At 53.0% G+C, this 15,674-nt stretch overlaps 1 protein-coding gene across 2 annotated transcripts in view; it reads left to right on the top strand.

The window, feature by feature from the left end:
• Nucleotides 1-14,936, top strand: part of PPP3CC (protein phosphatase 3 catalytic subunit gamma) — a 49,520-nt gene extending 34,584 nt beyond the window's left edge. Inside the window, exons 7-14 of one of the 2 annotated variants that reach the window (XM_036396648.2) lie at nt 421-498; nt 575-669; nt 2,211-2,336; nt 3,243-3,320; nt 4,977-5,058; nt 5,980-6,077; nt 8,749-8,778; nt 10,973-14,936. In XM_036396648.2, the coding sequence (XP_036252541.1) occupies nt 421-498; nt 575-669; nt 2,211-2,336; nt 3,243-3,320; nt 4,977-5,058; nt 5,980-6,077; nt 8,749-8,778; nt 10,973-11,148 (763 nt within the window). In that variant the 3' untranslated portion in view covers nt 11,149-14,936. The remainder of the gene's footprint in view (nt 1-420; nt 499-574; nt 670-2,210; nt 2,337-3,242; nt 3,321-4,976; nt 5,059-5,979; nt 6,078-8,748; nt 8,779-10,972) is intronic. The other variant, XM_036396649.2, reaches the window with a different exon arrangement.
• Nucleotides 14,937-15,674: the final 738 nt, after the last annotated feature.

Genomic DNA, 15,674 nt, shown 5'->3' with positions numbered 1-15,674 from the left:
TTGAATAAGTTTAAATATTGAGCTGTCTTTGGATATTGAGCTGTCTTTGGATAAATTTGAATATTGAGCTGTCTTTGGATAAGTTACTTTGTAGAACTGGGATCTCAAGCAGCAGAGATGCTTCTTTGGACTGGCTCTATGAGTGATTTGCAGCATCTGGATCTCTAGGAAATATTTTCCTTGCTAAAAAAGAAGGATTTGTGCTGACAGTCCACTTATAGGAAGGGTTTAACAGAACCCTTTGCAATTAATTTTTATATAAAAATATATCATTGGAATAATTTTTGAATAAAACATATTTTGAGGTGCTGGACAGAAACTGGATGTTTTCTGCAAGTGGCTGCTCCCAGAAACCAAGACCACCCGAGTTCTGTGCTCTCCTTTGCTCACAGCTGAGTTCTCCTCCCTTTTGTTTTGCAGTTACCCTGCAGTGTGTGAATTTTTGCAGAACAATAGTTTGTTATCCGTAATCCGAGCTCACGAAGCCCAGGACGCTGGGTGAGTGCTGCAGCCCCGGGGCTGGGCGGGGTTTGGGCTGTGCTAAGCCGGGTTTAACTCGTGCCTTGTTTTGCAGGTATCGAATGTACAGGAAGAGCCAGACCACGGGCTTTCCCTCGTTAATCACAATCTTCTCTGCACCAAATTACTTAGATGTCTATAACAACAAGGGTAAGCCTAAGGCTCTGCTGGTCTTGGGGGAGGTCAGGAAATCCCTCTCCTACTCTGCCCTCCCAAAATCACAGGATAATTTCATTGGAAAAGAGATCCAAGCCATTGAGTCCAACCTGTGCCCAATCCCCACCTTGGCACTGAGTGCCATGTCCAGCCCTTCCTGGGGCACCTCCAGGGATGGGCACTGCAACCCTCCCTGGGCAGTGCCAAGCCCTGAGCCCCCTTTCCATGGGGAAATTCCTGCTGTGCCCACCCTGAGCTACCCTGGCCCAGCCTGAGGCCGTTCCCTCTGCTCCTGTCCCTGTTCCCTGGAGTACAGCCCGGCCCCCCCGGCTGTGCCCTCCTGGCAGGAGCTGTGCAGAGCCACAAGGGCCCCCTGAGCCTCCTTTGCTCCAGGCTGAGCCTCTGCCCAGCTCCCTCAGCCTCTCCTGGGGCTCCAGACCCTTCCCAGCTCCCTCAGCCTCTCCTGGGGCTCCAGCCCCTTCCCAGCTCTGTTCCCTTCCCTGGATTCACTCCAGCCCCTCCAGGTCTCAGTGAGGGGACCAGAACTGGACACAGCCCTCGAGGCACCTCCCCAGTGCCCAGCACAGAGTGACAATCCCTGCCCTGCTCCAGCTGCCACCACACTGCTTTTGATACAAAAACCACACTATTTTTGATACAAACCCTCTCCTCCAGTCACATTCTTGTGCCTGGAATGAAAGAGAGCTTTGTGTGCTGAGCTGAAGTGGTTGACTTAATGTGTTACTGTGGCAATTAACTCTGGAGTCATAAGGCCTGGAATAAAGCTTTCATTCCCAGCCACAGGAGAATGGAGCCCTTTTGATGGGTGCTGCCTTCCCACAGAAGCTGATAGTGCAGGAAAGTTTTCCACTTCCCTCTGCCCCTAAACCATGGGGATCATGGTGGAATTTTCTCCAGCTGTGGGGTTTTTACCCCTCACTTTGGATCTTGGCTCTGTTTGAGTTTCACTGTTCTAAGCTGAGAACCAGCCTGAGGAAACCAAAATATTATGGCTTAAACCTTCTCATTTTGGAGAGTTGGTAGCTTGATGCTACACGAGTGTAACAGGGTGTTGATAATGAAGGTTTTATAACACACTTCCAGAGGGAGCCAGGCTGGGAGAGCTGGGGCTGAAAGAGGAAGAGGCTCCAGGGAGAGCTCAGAGCCCCTGCCAGAGCCTTGAGGGGCTCCAGGAGAGCTGGACAGAGACTTGGGACAAGGGATGGAGGGACAGGACCCAGGGAATGGCTCCCACTGCCAGAGGGCAGGGATGGATGGGAGATTGGGAAGGAATTTCTTCCTCTGAGGGTAGGGAGGGGCTGGGATGGAATTCCCAGGGAAGCTGTGGCTGCCCCTGGATCCCTGGAAGTGTCCAAGGCCAGACCTTGGGGGCTTGGAGCAACCTGGGATAGTGGAAGGTGTCCCTGCCCATGGCAGGGGTGGCACTGGCTGCTCCTTAAGATCCTTCAAATCCAGGATTCTGTAGGTGGAAAGTGCCCATGGACATTTATTTATCTTTGCCTTTTCTCCCCCAGCTGCTGTACTGAAATATGAAAACAATGTCATGAACATCAGGCAGTTCAACTGTTCCCCTCACCCCTACTGGCTTCCAAACTTCATGGATGTCTTCACATGGTCCTTGCCTTTCGTAGGGGAAAAGGGTAAGAGAGATTTGGGGTTCTGTTCCAAACTCCCAGTGATTGCTCCTCATATCCTGAGTGTCACAAACCTGTCCCACACTGCTGGGAGAGTGTTGCAGCTCCAGGTAGCACAGGAGAGCAGTTCAGGCTCAAGGAGATCTTCATTACTGGGCTAAATTCATGCAAAACCAGCTGTTGATAGCTGTTTGAAAAAGCTTTTCCCAGTAAAACACTCCTTTCTTGCTCTTCCTGCATTGCTGGTGGGGCTGCTCTTGGGTGCTGTAGCCCCACCTCAGAATCTGGAGATGTTTCTCTTGGTTTGCAGCAGAGGAATTTTAAATTCCTGTTGGCTCCTGGCCCACCAAAAAGGAAGCATTCACTTCAATCCAAGGCTTATTTTGTTCTCAAGAAGGCGAGCCAGCTTAAAATATGACCAAGACTTTGCCTCAGCTTTTCACCAAAAGGATTTTCACCTCTCCTGATGAGATTAAATTCCATCCCAATCCCCTTTGTTTGGGGTGCAGCTTCACCCTCACCACTTCCAAAGGGTTTTTTGACTTTGAGGCACCAAAGGTCGAATCCCCCCCTCCCCAGATTTGGCCCTTCTCAAAGCCAGGTGGCTGTGGCGTGGGTGAGGATGGGGAGGGGGGACCTTGAGGGAGCTCAGGCTGTTCTGCAGGAATGTTGGCACCTCCTTCCCCACGTCTGGTTCCTCTGTGATGTGCTTGGCCTGCATCCACCTCCTTGGCAGAAGATGCAACGTGTGTCGTCTGCTCCGGCGCCGCTGCGGGTACCAGCAGGCTGCGCCTAAAAGTGTCTTTAGGCTCCCACATGCAGGGGACAGACGACCTTGAAATCCTTCCCTGGTCCTCCAAATCCCTCTGCATGCCCAGGCCTCTCTGACCTCGCTGTCTGTGCCTCTTGCAGTCACCGAGATGCTCGTGAACATCCTCAACATCTGCTCCGACGACGAGCTGATTTCGGATGGCGACGAGACCTTGGAAGGTAAAATATCCCTGCTGGCAGCAGAGAGCAGCAGGGGGAAAGGCTGGGCAAGGTCTTTGATGCCTGAGCAGCACTTGATTTATAGCTGGATGCCCAACCAGGGTCTCCAGTTCCTTTTTGCCCAACTTTTGCAGTTTTGGGTAGGGAATGTTTGGGGTTTTTTTCTCCTTTGCTGTTCAGTCACAGAGAAATTAAATGACATTCACTGCGACAGACACTTCTTGCCAGCTACTTTGGGAATGGTTTCCTGCTCCTTACACAGGCTGCTGGTTATTTTTTCCCCCAATTCAAAATTTTCTGCACCAAAATATCCACCCAATCTTCTCATCTGTTGCAGTGAACTCCTCTGTAAAGTGGCTTCTCGTGTCACCCCCTCCCCAGAAACGCTGGGTTTGGCCCTGGTTTCAAGCCATGCATGAAGGGGACAAATCAGTGGTTGAGCTGATGAGCAGTTTGGATTTTGGGGGGACTCAGGAGTGAGGTGGTGACCTGAGGAAGCTGAGGGGGGCAGCGAGAAGTGGGGCCTGAGCTGCCTCAGCCCCAGGTGGAGACTCTAACCCGCTTATCCCATTGCATTTCCGTTTTGTTTTTTGGTTTTTTGGTTTTTTTCTTTCCTCCCTCCCATGAAAATTAAATTTGTTTCTTCTATCTCTGTCTTCATCTACTTGTTTCTTGGTGTCTCCTCTCCCTGAAGATCACTACATTTCAAGCTATCCGAAAGGTACCCAGCTAGAATTTGCTACGAGCTTAATTATCACTGCCTGTGCCACCAGATCCTTGAAGTGGATTTCCAGAGCTGACTAGTGGGGCAGTCTCTTCATCCCCTTTCAGTTTTAACATAAGCTCCATGTGTTTTTTAACCCTTCTGCGTTCCTCCAGGAACTCTGAGAAACGGGGGTCACGTTTCTACCTGATTCTGAATGCAGCCACGTAGTGCATGGCTGAGCCATGGTGCATGTTAGCCCTGGGTTTGGCTTCCCTGTCCTGATGTGTACTGGGCCATGTGAGGAATCTCAGCTGAGAGGAGATGGATTTGTTCCCTCTTTCCACCTGAATTTTCCCTTTGGTTTCAGCTCCCTCCGTGCTTTTTTTTTTGTTTGTTTCTCTCTCCCGTTGGGTCCATAGAGCGGAAGGGGAGCTCCCCCCTGTCCCGTTGTGTCTGTGTGGGGTCAGAGCAGAGCTGCCAGGCTCGGGCCAGCCCTTCCCTGTGCTCCTTGGATGCCAAAGCTGATGCCTGTGTGCCGCCGCGGGCGAGCCCAGCGGTGCCCATCAGCCGTCAGCCCCCTCCGTGCTCTGCCTTGCAAACCGTGTCCTCATGGCTGAGTCATTTGTGTCACATCCTGTGCAGTGTGGGCCCAGCTGGTGACCTGCCAGCCAGACCTCCCCGAGTCCGTGTCCTGTGGTGGTTCTACTCTCTTTAGCCCTCTCGAGTTCCGTGTGCCATCTCGTTGGTGTTGCCCTCCTCACCGCCATCCTGATGCCATCCTGATGCCATCCTGATGCCATCCTTCCAGCACCGTTCTCTCTCCGGTGTAGCTGTGACTCTGTACAAACCATGATTTCTTTTCCTGGAGTCAGGCAGGTGCTTCATGCTGACCTTCCCTGGAGAGCAGGAAGCCCCCAACGTGCTGCTCTCTGCTCTTTTCTCTCCCTAAGGTGGGACAACGGTGCGCAAGGAGATCATCAGGAATAAGATCAGAGCCATTGGGAAGATGGCACGGGTCTTCTCAGTCCTTCGGTGAGGATGGGCTGGGCACTGGGCTTAATTCAGGGATTGCATTTAATTTGGGGACTGGGTTTAGTTTGGAGACTGGGCTTAAATTGGAGGCTGGGCTTAGTCTGGGGTCTAGGCTTAAGTTGGGGACTGAGTTTCATTTGGGTTCTGGGCTTAGTTTGTGGACTGGGCTTAATTTGGGGACTGGGCTTAAACTGCGACTGGGTTTAAACTGGGGACTGGGCTTAGTTTGAGGACTGGGCCTTAATTTGGGGACCAGACTTAATTTGGGGACTGGGCTTCATTTGGGGACTGGACTTAAATTGGGGACTGGCCTTAATTTGGGGACTGGGCTTGATTCAGGGGACCGGGTTTAATTCAGGGACTGGGCTTCATCTGGGGACTGGGGCTTCATTTGGGGACTGGGCTCCATCTGGGGACTGGGGCTTCATTTGGGGACTGGGCTCCATCTGGGGACTGAGTTTAATTTGGGGACTGGGTGATGGGGAACACTGGTTAGGAAAAAAAGAAGGGAAAAACTTCCCAAAACAGGTGGTTTTTCCTGACTCTTTCAGGACACATTTTCCTGAAAGAAAGTTGTAGCCAAGTAGGGGTTGGTCTTTTCTCCCAAATAACAAGTGACAGAGGGGAGGAAACAACCTCAGGCTGCAGCAGGGGAGATTCAGGTTAGATATGAGGGGAAATTTCTGCATGGAAAGGGTTGCCAGGTACTGGAATGGGCTGTCCAGGGCTGTGGTGGAGTCCCCATCCCTGAGAGGTTTAACAGAAGCGTGGATGTGGCACTTGGGGACGTGGGTATAGTGATGGTGCTGGGTGACCTTAGAAGTCTTTTCCAGCCTTAATGATCCCATGGCTCCATGATTCTCACGATCCATGACTCCCACAGTGTGTAACTCAGTGTGTAACTGCTGGTGTTCCCTGCAGGGAGGAGAGTGAGAGCGTGCTGACCCTCAAAGGCCTGACCCCCACAGGTACCCTGCCCCTGGGAGTGCTCTCGGGGGGGAGGCAGACCCTGCAGACCGGTGAGTATCCCTGAGCCCTGCATCCCCCTGCCCCAAACCCCCTGGAGCAGCTCCCACGGGCGGCCTGGAGGGTGCCAGGGGACCCCAGCCAGGGTTCAGGCCCGTGGGGAGGAAGGATTGCCAAGCAGGAGTAAGCAGAGGTGTAGGTGGGGGTGTGGAGAGATGCCAAGCTGTCCCCGTGTACCCTCGAGGAAGAAAACCCACAGCACCCTGCCTAAAGCATGTTTAGTGCTTAATTGTTTGTTTCTGCAACAAGTTTTTCTCCTTTATTTCCCTTCTAACGCTGCATGGTGCACATCCTCTGCCTCACCTCGCTGTGCTGCTGCTGTGTGACAGCCTCTGTGTGAATGTGACAGTGACACTGCCTCTGTGTGAATGTGACAGTGACACAGCTGCTTGTTTGTTCTTCGTTCAACCAGACCCCTCCCAGTCTGCCCCTGTCAAGTCATGAATCCCAAACAGGAGGAAGGTCCAGCCACAGGAACGAGGTTCCTCCAGGGCTGGATGGTTCAGAAAAGTCTCCTCTCGGGTTTTGAGGTAGTTGTGGAGGTTTCTTCCCAAATTTGCTGCCTCCCTCAGCAGCTCAGGGAGCAGCACAGAGCAAAGGATCTGATCCTTCCCCTCCCAGGGCAAGGAGGTTGGCTGGTGCTCAGGGCATGAGCTAGCCCAGGGGGAATCCTGTAATCCAGTGTGTTAATCCTCCCCTGCCATGGCCTTTGAAGCCTGGCACCTCCCCAGCTTCCCCCTTCCATGGGCACCGGGGATTTCCTGCAGCTCTCCCCGGGCTGAGGCTGGGGTTTGCCTGGATTAAAGAGTTCACGAGTCAGGAACATGGAAATATCACTGCCTGCTCCCAGGGAGGATGCAGCAGCACTCCCAAGCTCATGGATTTCTCTGCCCACAGAGGAGGATGGATATTTTTTCCCTTTTTTTATAGAAACCATCACAGCCCCGTTGCCCCAGTTCTGGGAACAGAGCCTGAGTGGGAAGGTGGCTGCTGCAGCAGCTCTGTCCCTGTATCCCGACAGCACAGGGTCATGCTGTGACATTCTCCAGCACCTTCCCCTCTCAGGGGTTCTCTCAGGGGTACCAGGGATCTCCCCTCCCCCAGAATAAGCCTCTCCCCAGGACAGAACAAACAAGCTGGGCCTTTGCTGCTGCCTCACCCGCCCCGCCCGCCGCCTGCAGGCTGCCCCCGCTGCCCTCGGCATCTCCCGGCTTCTCCTGCCCTCCTCACCCCCCTTTCCCTGTCCTTCCTCCTCCTCCCTCCTTTCTTTCCCTGTCCTGACCCCTTTCCTTCCCACTTTTCCCTGTCCTTCCTCCTTCTCCCTCCTTTCTTTCCCTGTCCTTCCCCTTTCCTTCCCCCTTTTCCCTGTCTTTCCTCCTTCTCCCACTCTCCTTTCCCTATCCTTCCCCTTCTCCCTCCCTCTTTTCCCTGTCCAGACCCCTTTCCCTCCCTCTTTTCCCTGTCCTTCCCCTTCTCCCTCCCTCCTTTCCCTGTCCTGACCCCTTTCCCTCCCCCTTTTCCCTGTCCTGACCCCTTTCCCTCCCTCTTTTCCCTGTCCTGACCCCTTTCCCTCCCCCTTTTCCCCATCCTCCCACCCTTTCCCGTTTTGCACATCCCTTCACACTCTCAGTGAATTTATGGGAGCCCCGTCTGCTGGGTGAGGAGGAGGAGGGGGGGTTGCCCCCCTTTGGGGGTGCCTGTGCACCTCAAAAAGGGGAAGCAGGGCTGCAGTGAGGGGGGCCCTGCCCTCCTGAGCCTCTCCCCAGCCTTTCACAGCAGGGCTTAGCAAAATCAACTGAGCAAAGTCACGGAATCTGGGGCAGAGCTGTGCAGCCACAGCTCCATCCTTCCTCCATGGCCTCCCAAGGACCACGTGGCCTCTGCATTGTGTCCAAAGTGAAAAAAGCTGCAGTTTTGAGGCTAAAATCCAGAGAATCTGCTCAAGGGAAGGGCGTCCTTCCAGATGTTGAGGCAGGGCCTACTAAACCTTGGATGTTGCTGCAGCAGATTTAGGAAGGGGGACATTGCTCAGCCCTGTGGTGCCTTGTTGCTTGGTAACACTTTCAGGAGGTGGAGCTGAAGCCAAACTGGATTTGGAGCCTGATTTTCTGTTACAACTCAAGGCACCGGGAGCGGAGCAGCTCAGTACCTGCTGCTTGTCCTTCCCTGGAAAACAGGCTGCCCCTCTCCTTCCCACTGCTCCAAAACATCCCCTGGGAGCCCTTCTGTGTGGTGGAGGGTGAATTCCACATAACTGATCATCCAGAGGTGGCCTGGAGCCACCCAGCTGGGAGCAGAGCTTAGTCCGAGCTTGTCCCTGTCCCGTGCACACAGCAGGAAGCCCCCACTCTCTGCTCCTCTGTTCTTCCATCAGATCAATCCAGAGGAAAGGAGACTCCCCCTGAGCCCTGGGGGGTCCCCTTCCCCCCTTCCTCTCCACCTCCTGTCACCTTTTTCTCCCCTCTCGCCACTCGTTTGGCAGCACCGGGGCTGGGGGGCCGCGGGCTCTGCGTCGCAGCCATGATGTCGGATCACTCACTGTCACTCTGTTTTTGTTCCTTTTTTTTTTTTCCCGTTTTTTGTTTTGTTTTGGTTTTTTTGTTTTTTATTTTTATTTTTTTCCCTGTCTTCATTTCTGCATGCCACTGTTCTTCTGTATTGCAGCCACAGTAGAAGCGGTAGAGGCACGGGAAGGTATGGCTAGAACCCGGCGAGAGACTCAAATCATCTCCGTGTGTGCGTGCGCTCCTTTTAAAGAGCTTTACCAGCCCTTAACGGAAGCTTTTTACTCTTGCATCACCAGAAGTGGGGGAGGACAAGGCCCTGCTGGGAAGGAAAAAACACCCAGGGGTTTGGTTCAAGGCTGTTTCAGCTTGAACAGTTTATTCCTTTCAGTGGAACACCTTTATTTGGAGTTGCCAAAGCGGTTCCTGCTGCCGCTGCTCGAGACCTTGGGCTTGAGGTCCTGCAATCTGCCAGCACCATCAAAACCCTTAGAAAACAGGATTTTGTGGTGCTGGTGTAATCCCTGCCTTCCCCACAGGTAGGCCAAGGTGGAGAGGCAATTCTCTGCCTGTAGGGTGTAGGAATGACAGATCCACGAGGATTTTTCCTCGATGCCGAGCGGGGCCACGCAGCTCTACAGAGGCTTTGCTTACCAAGGGAAGTTGTTTGTGAGCCAGCCAATCTTGTAAAAGATTTGGCACAGGCTCCTTTTCCTTAAATTCTCCGTAGCACAAAGGAGTTTCACATTTGGTCCGTGTCATCAGGGCGAGGGTGACGTGCTCGTCCCCGCGGTGATGGAACAGGGACATGAAATTCCTCCATGGGATTCATCCCTCCCAAATCTGCCCATGTGTCTCCTGGTCATGCAAGAATTTTGCCTTTGTGATCCAAGGACTAGCTGTTCCCTCTCCTGGTGTTGCAGTGTGTGGTTTGTGTCGGAGTTCAGAGCCTTGTGGTGGTGTCTTTGTTCTGTTGTTCTGGGTTTTGCCTTTTTTTTTAAATTTTTATTTTCTTTTTAATTGTTATTTTTTAGTGTCGTGTTTTTCAGCTTTGAAATTTTCCTGAGATTTCACTCTCTGGGGACAGCAAGCACTTGTCTGGTTTATCAAGTTTCTCAAAATAGGGGGAGGTTTGGGATATTGGAAGGAAATTCGTTCCTGTAAGGGTGGTGGGATGGAATTTCCAGAAAAGCTGTGGCTGCCCCATCCCTGGCAGTGTCCAAGGTTGAACCTGGGATAATTTAACTGGATGATTTTAATCTCCCAACCCAAACCATTCCATGCTTCCATGAAAAGCTCTTAGGGAACAGAGCAAATCCTAAACCTCCCTAAAAAAAATAACATCCTCCTAGGGAGCAGAGCAAATCCTAAACCTCCCTAAAAAAAAAATAACATCCTCTTAGGGAGAAAAGCAAATCCTAAACCTCCTAGGGAGCAGAGCAAATCCTAAACCCTCTTAGAGAGCAGAGCAAATCTTAAACCTGTCTTAAAGAAAAAGAACCTCTTAGGGAACAGAGAAAATCCTAAACCTCCCTAAAAAAGTGAAGTGCCTCCTCTTAGAGAGAAGAGCAAATCTTAAACCTGTCTTAAAGAAAAAAAGAACCTCTTAGGGAGCAGAGCAAATCCTAAACCTCCCTAAAAAAGAGAACCTCCTCTTGGGGAGCGGAGCAAATCCTAAACCTCCCCAAAAAGAACCTCCTCCTAGGGAGAAAAGCAAATCCTAAACCTCCTAGGGAGCAGAGAAAATCCTAAACCTCCCTAAAAAAGTGAAATGCCTCTTCTTAGGGAGCAGAGCAAATCTTAAACCTGTCTTAAAGAAAATGAACCTCTTAGGGAGCAGAGAAAATCCTAAACCTCCCTAAATAGTGAAATGCCTCCTCTTAGGGAGCAGAGCAAATCTTAAACCTGTCTTAAAGAAAGAGAACCTCTTAAGGAACAGAGAAAATCCTAAACCTCCCTAAAAAAGTGAAGTACCTCCTCTTAGCAGAGCAAATCTTAAACCTATCTTAAAGAAAATGAACCTCTTAGGGAACAGAGAAAATCCTAAACCTCCCTAAATAGTGAAATGCCTCCTCTTAGAGAGCAGAGCAAATCTTAAACCTATCTTAGAGAACCTCTTAGGGGACAGAGAAAATCCTAAACCTCCCTAAATAGTGAAGTGCCTCCTCTTAGGGAGCAGAGCAACTCCTGCACTTTGCTGCCAGCTGCTCCCAGACATGCGCTGGCACCTCCAGAACCTCCCCAAACAATTCCCAAACCCAGCCCGGTGCTTCCTGTCCCCTCCACTTGTCCCCGTTGGTGTCTGGCGTGTGCTGGAGGGTTCCTCTGGGGCTGTGCCCGTGCTGGAGCTGACACCTGCCCCCTGTGCTCCCTTCCCTCCGCAGCCATCCGCGGCTTCTCCCCGCAGCACAAGATCCGCAGCTTCGAGGAGGCGCGGGGGCTGGACCGCATCAACGAGCGGATGCCGCCGCGCAAGGATTCCCTGCACTCGGACGGCCCCGTGAACTTGGTAACCTCGAACTCTGCGGACAAGAACGGCACGGGCAAGAAACCCCAGTAACGCCAGAGGATCCAAAACTTCATGAATTTTATTTATTTATTATCGGGGTGGGGTGGGGGCAGGGGGAGAAACCGACTTCACCTGGAGGCACGTCCATAAATCCAGTCTGCATCCGTTCTGTAAGAAAGCGACCATTTTGTAATTTTTTTTTTTTATTTATGTTCAATATATATAAAAATGTCCTCTTTTTTTTTTTTTTTTTTTTTTTTGAGTTAGAAACCAATCCAACTGCTAGAGCATCCCGGGAGTGTTGTGCTGTCCAGCTGCCCTCCCCGAGAGGCCAAACCTCTGCTGGGGGTGTTGGATTAAAAAAACAAATATCAGTCAAACCAGGCAACTTGGGTCGTTGGCTTTGGCACAATTTGGAGTTAGCCTGAGCTTTCCAAAGCAGGTCCTTCCCTTCAGGATACGGTTGGGTTGGTTTTCCTTTACACACCTGTTTTCTTCCCAGATTTTTCCTGTTGTTTTCTTCCACCTCTTGCCTACCTGCAGCTGCTGCTTTAGGCAATTCCCTGGAAGGCAGATTGCTGGGATCCATCCCTCTTTTCCAAGGTGGCAGCCAGGGGTAGCTCCAGGGTTGTTAACACCAATCACAGCACCTTTTCCTTCAGGATTTCAGCTTTATCCCAGGGGATAAAGGAAAATAAGGAGAAGGTGGGGGGGAAGTGCTGCCCCTTGTTGTGGCTCTTCCTCTTGGAGCAGCCAGTTTGTGCAGCAGAATTCCCTTGGGAATCTCTGATTCAGAGCAGAGGAATTATCACTGCTGTCTGATGGTCCTTGGGAAAGCTGCAGGGCCTGAGTTTTAAAGGAAAAGGGGTGATTTACACCCTGGATGCTGCAGCTCCCCCATTCCCCCACCAGCACAGGCTGCCCAGCCCATGGCACATTCCCTGCTCCCAGCTCTGCAGTCAGCCCTTGCTGGGCACTTTGGGGCGTAGGGGACAGGGTGGTCCCCCCCAGTGTCACCTCCCTGTCCCCCCAGGGTGTGTGGCTTTGGGCATCACCCCCCCTTGGCTGTCCAGAGGAGCCGTGGGCAGCTCAGCCTTTCCCAGCAGCTGGAGCAGGGGGTTGCTGATAAAAGTTTGGGATAAGATGGGTGGGGCACTGCTGCTTTTGGGAGATGTGGCTGGGTGCTGGTGGCAGGGCAGCCCCTGGATTGGGAAGCAGGGAGGGTTTGGAAGGCAGAACCGAGTGGATGTGGCAGGAATTTTGGCTGGGTGTTCTGGACAGGGATCCTGGGGGTTCCCAGGGGACACCCCTGGCTGTGGTCAGGGATTTTAGAGTGGGAGCTGAGCATTCTGTCACGGAGCATTCTTCACTTAGACTGGCAGCACTGGGGAAGAGTTTTGTGGGATTCCCTTTGGTCACTTCCCTGTGAGCTGTGCAGGCTTTAATGGGATTCCTGTTGGTCAGTTCCCTGTGAGCTGTGAAGGGTTTTATGGGATTCCTGTTGGTCAGTTCCCTCTGAGCTGGGAAGGGTTTAATGGGATTCCCTTTGGTCACTTCCCTGTCAGCTGTGCAGGATTTTTTGGGATTCCCTTTGGTCACTTCCCACATGAGCTGTGGAAGGTTTTGTAGGGTTCCCATTAGTGACTTCCCTGTGAGCTGGGAAGGGTTTTATGGGATTCCTGTTGGTCACTTCCCTGTGAGCTGTGCAGGATTTTTTGGGATTCCCATTGGTCACTTCCTTGTGAGCTGTGAAGGTTTTTTGGGATTCCTGTTGGTCACTTCCCATGTGTTTTATGGGATTCCCGTTGGTCCCTTCCCTTCCCAGCCGTGGCCATTGCCTGGAGCTGAGGCAGCAGCTCCTGGAGCACTCCCCCCTCCAGCTTTCCCTTCTCCCGTGCTCTCTGCAGCAGGGCTGAGCCTCTCCCAGGGGATCTTTGCCAAGGCTTTCCCTGGATCTTGCCGTCTTCCCTCGGCCAGAGGAAAACAGCAACTTCCCAGGAAGCTTTCAAATTGTCCTAGGATCAGACGTCACCTAATCCCCCGGGGCTGTTTAGGATTCTGTGGGCAGACCGCTGGGTTTCCACACTTTTCAGTCACATGCCTCCACTTTCCCCTCTTTTTTTTTTCTTTTTTTTTTTTTCTTTTTTGGTTGGTTTTTTTTTTTTGGTTTTTTTTTTTCCCTTTGATCCCTTTTTTATTTCCACGCCCACCTCTTTGCGAGATGTTTGGAGCGAGCTTCTCTTCCCCCCAGTCCGAGGAGTGGGGCCAAATTGCCTTTTGTCTGTGAGTATTTCTTTGTCCTTTCAGGGCCTCCTGTGAGCGGTGAGCCCGTGTGTGGTACCCATGGGGCTGCCCGTGCATGTTCGGGCGTGTTGTGCTGACCCAGGCTGGGATCTCACCCAAGCCGCCAGGTTTTAGTCGGGATCTTTGGGATGGGAATTGCGGGACCCCGAGCTCCTGTTCCCAGCGTGGGCCTTGCCCATCACACAGGGGGATTTGCTTTGCTGGCAGTTTGTCCCCCCCACCCTCTTCTCCTGCTCTGGCATCACCAATTCCCCCTCCTCAAAATCCTTTTGGACTTTGTGCTTCATGGTTTGGGGGCTCAGATCCAACCCCCTGATGCTTGGGGCTGGTGGAACTGCAGCTTCCCAGTGTCCCAGCCCTGGAAAAGGGCTGGATGTTCATTGTCCTGGCCCTGGAGGAGGTGGCCAAGGGGTGGGATTTTTGTCCCCCCTTATCCCTAGGGCTGGTGGAGCTGCACTGTGCCAGCCCTGGAGGCAGTGCCAGGTGTCTCCAGGGTGACACTTGGGTGTTGGTTGCCCCTGTGGCACCCCCACGTGTGGCTGTCACGCTGCCAGGTCCCCTCTTCCCTTTGAAGCAGTTCCCGAGGGGGTGAGGAGCAGCGATGGGGCTCTGGGTGCTAATTACCCCCTTCATTAACGCCCCCTCTCCGTGCCGGGCTTCCCCTGCCACCGCCCCCAGCCGCGATCCCCCCTCCCCTCTTTTGGGGACAACTTCGGAGCAGAATTCCCTGCCCCGATCCCCACCACGGCAAACCAAAAAAACCAATCCAGAAACGCCCCCAAATTCCCCCTTTTCCTCCTTTTCCCCCCCAGATCCAGCGCCTCGGAGCTGGGCTTGTCTCTGACCCCTCCTCTCCGAGCTCCCGCCCGTCCCTTCCCCTCCCCGGCTGCCACCTGGAGCTTGGACATCCGGGATTGAGGGGAGCCCACGGGCCCCGGGGGAGCCCCCCCGACCCGAGGGAGCCCCCAAATCCAGGGAAAGCCCCCACCTCCCCGCAGCCTGGGTTTTTTTGCATGTTCTAGCAAGGTGCATGTCCAAGGAGGGGAGTCGGCAATGGGGCGGGTGGTGGGTTGAGTTCAGGCTTAATTTTCTTTTTTGGGATTGGGAGAACCCCTCTGGCTGCCTCTGGCACAGATCCCACCTGGCCAGGGGAGCTGGCAGGGATGCAGATCCCACCAAACCTCAGCCAGGGAGGACCTGAAGCCCTCCAGGGGTGCAGTGATGGTGATTTTAGGGTTCTCGATGCTGAAGGATCATACGCCCGTTGCCTGGAGACTGCCTCCTTTTTAATTTTTATTTTTATTTCTTGCTTTTTTTTTTCTTTTTCTTTTTCTTTTTTTTTTTTAGTTCTGTTGAAAGGAGAAAAAAATGGTGAAAATGTTATTTATTGGCAGAAATTATTTAATATAATTTCTTTTTTTTTTTTCTTTTTGTGAAACAAGGAATGAATTTGTTAGAACTGTCTCGATGTAAATCGGAGTCATCTTTAAGGAGGAAAAAAAAAAGAAAAAAAAAGTTAAAAATTGACACAGTCACTGCGCTCCACTGTGATTTTTTGGGTGGCTGAGGGGGGTTCATTGCTGCCAGAAGGGAGGATTTGGGGGGTTCTAGAGGCTCTCCAGGGCATCTCCCAGCCCCCAGCAGCGGCTCCCGGCTGCATTTGGAGATTTGGAGCTCTCAGCTCCTGCTCCTCGTCCTGCCCTGGGTAAATAACGCGGTGCCAGCAGGGACAGGACGGGATGTGCCAGCTCTTGTTCCACCCCAGCTCCTTCCTCGTCCCTTCTGAGGTGTTCCCTCCACAGAGAGGACTCAGGGAGCAGCCCTGGGGTCGGGATCCATCTGGGTGGATCCGAACGGTGACAGTTCCACGGCTCCTGCTCAGGGATCCCCTCCTGCATCATCCCTGGGGAGCTGCTGTGGCTCCTGCTCTGCCTTCCACGCCTGGGATCCGTCCCCTCTTCCCAAGGGGCAGCCGAATATTCAGGATAAACTCCGGAGCACTCCAGGGCGTTATCCCATTTAACCATCCCAATTCCTCCGGGAATTCAGCGCCACCTCGAGCTCAGCTCCCCACGTGCTCCCCATTTCCCACCTGCTCCTCCCCGCTCCCGGATGCATCCAGGGCACGCCCGGGCCGGGACGCTCCGGCTCTCCCACCCTTTTCCTGGGTGTTCCCACCCAAACTGAGGAGCCCCCAAGCCCCGGCACCGCTGGCAGACCCCGCGCTGGGCACCGGGGGCGGCTCCGGGCACATCCCTGCCCAGGGGAGCATC

This window comes from Molothrus ater, chromosome 28 (assembly GCF_012460135.2).
Source record: "Molothrus ater isolate BHLD 08-10-18 breed brown headed cowbird chromosome 28, BPBGC_Mater_1.1, whole genome shotgun sequence".
Classification (NCBI taxonomy): Eukaryota; Metazoa; Chordata; class Aves; order Passeriformes; family Icteridae; genus Molothrus; species Molothrus ater.
This window is presented reverse-complemented; position numbering and strand designations above follow the sequence as displayed.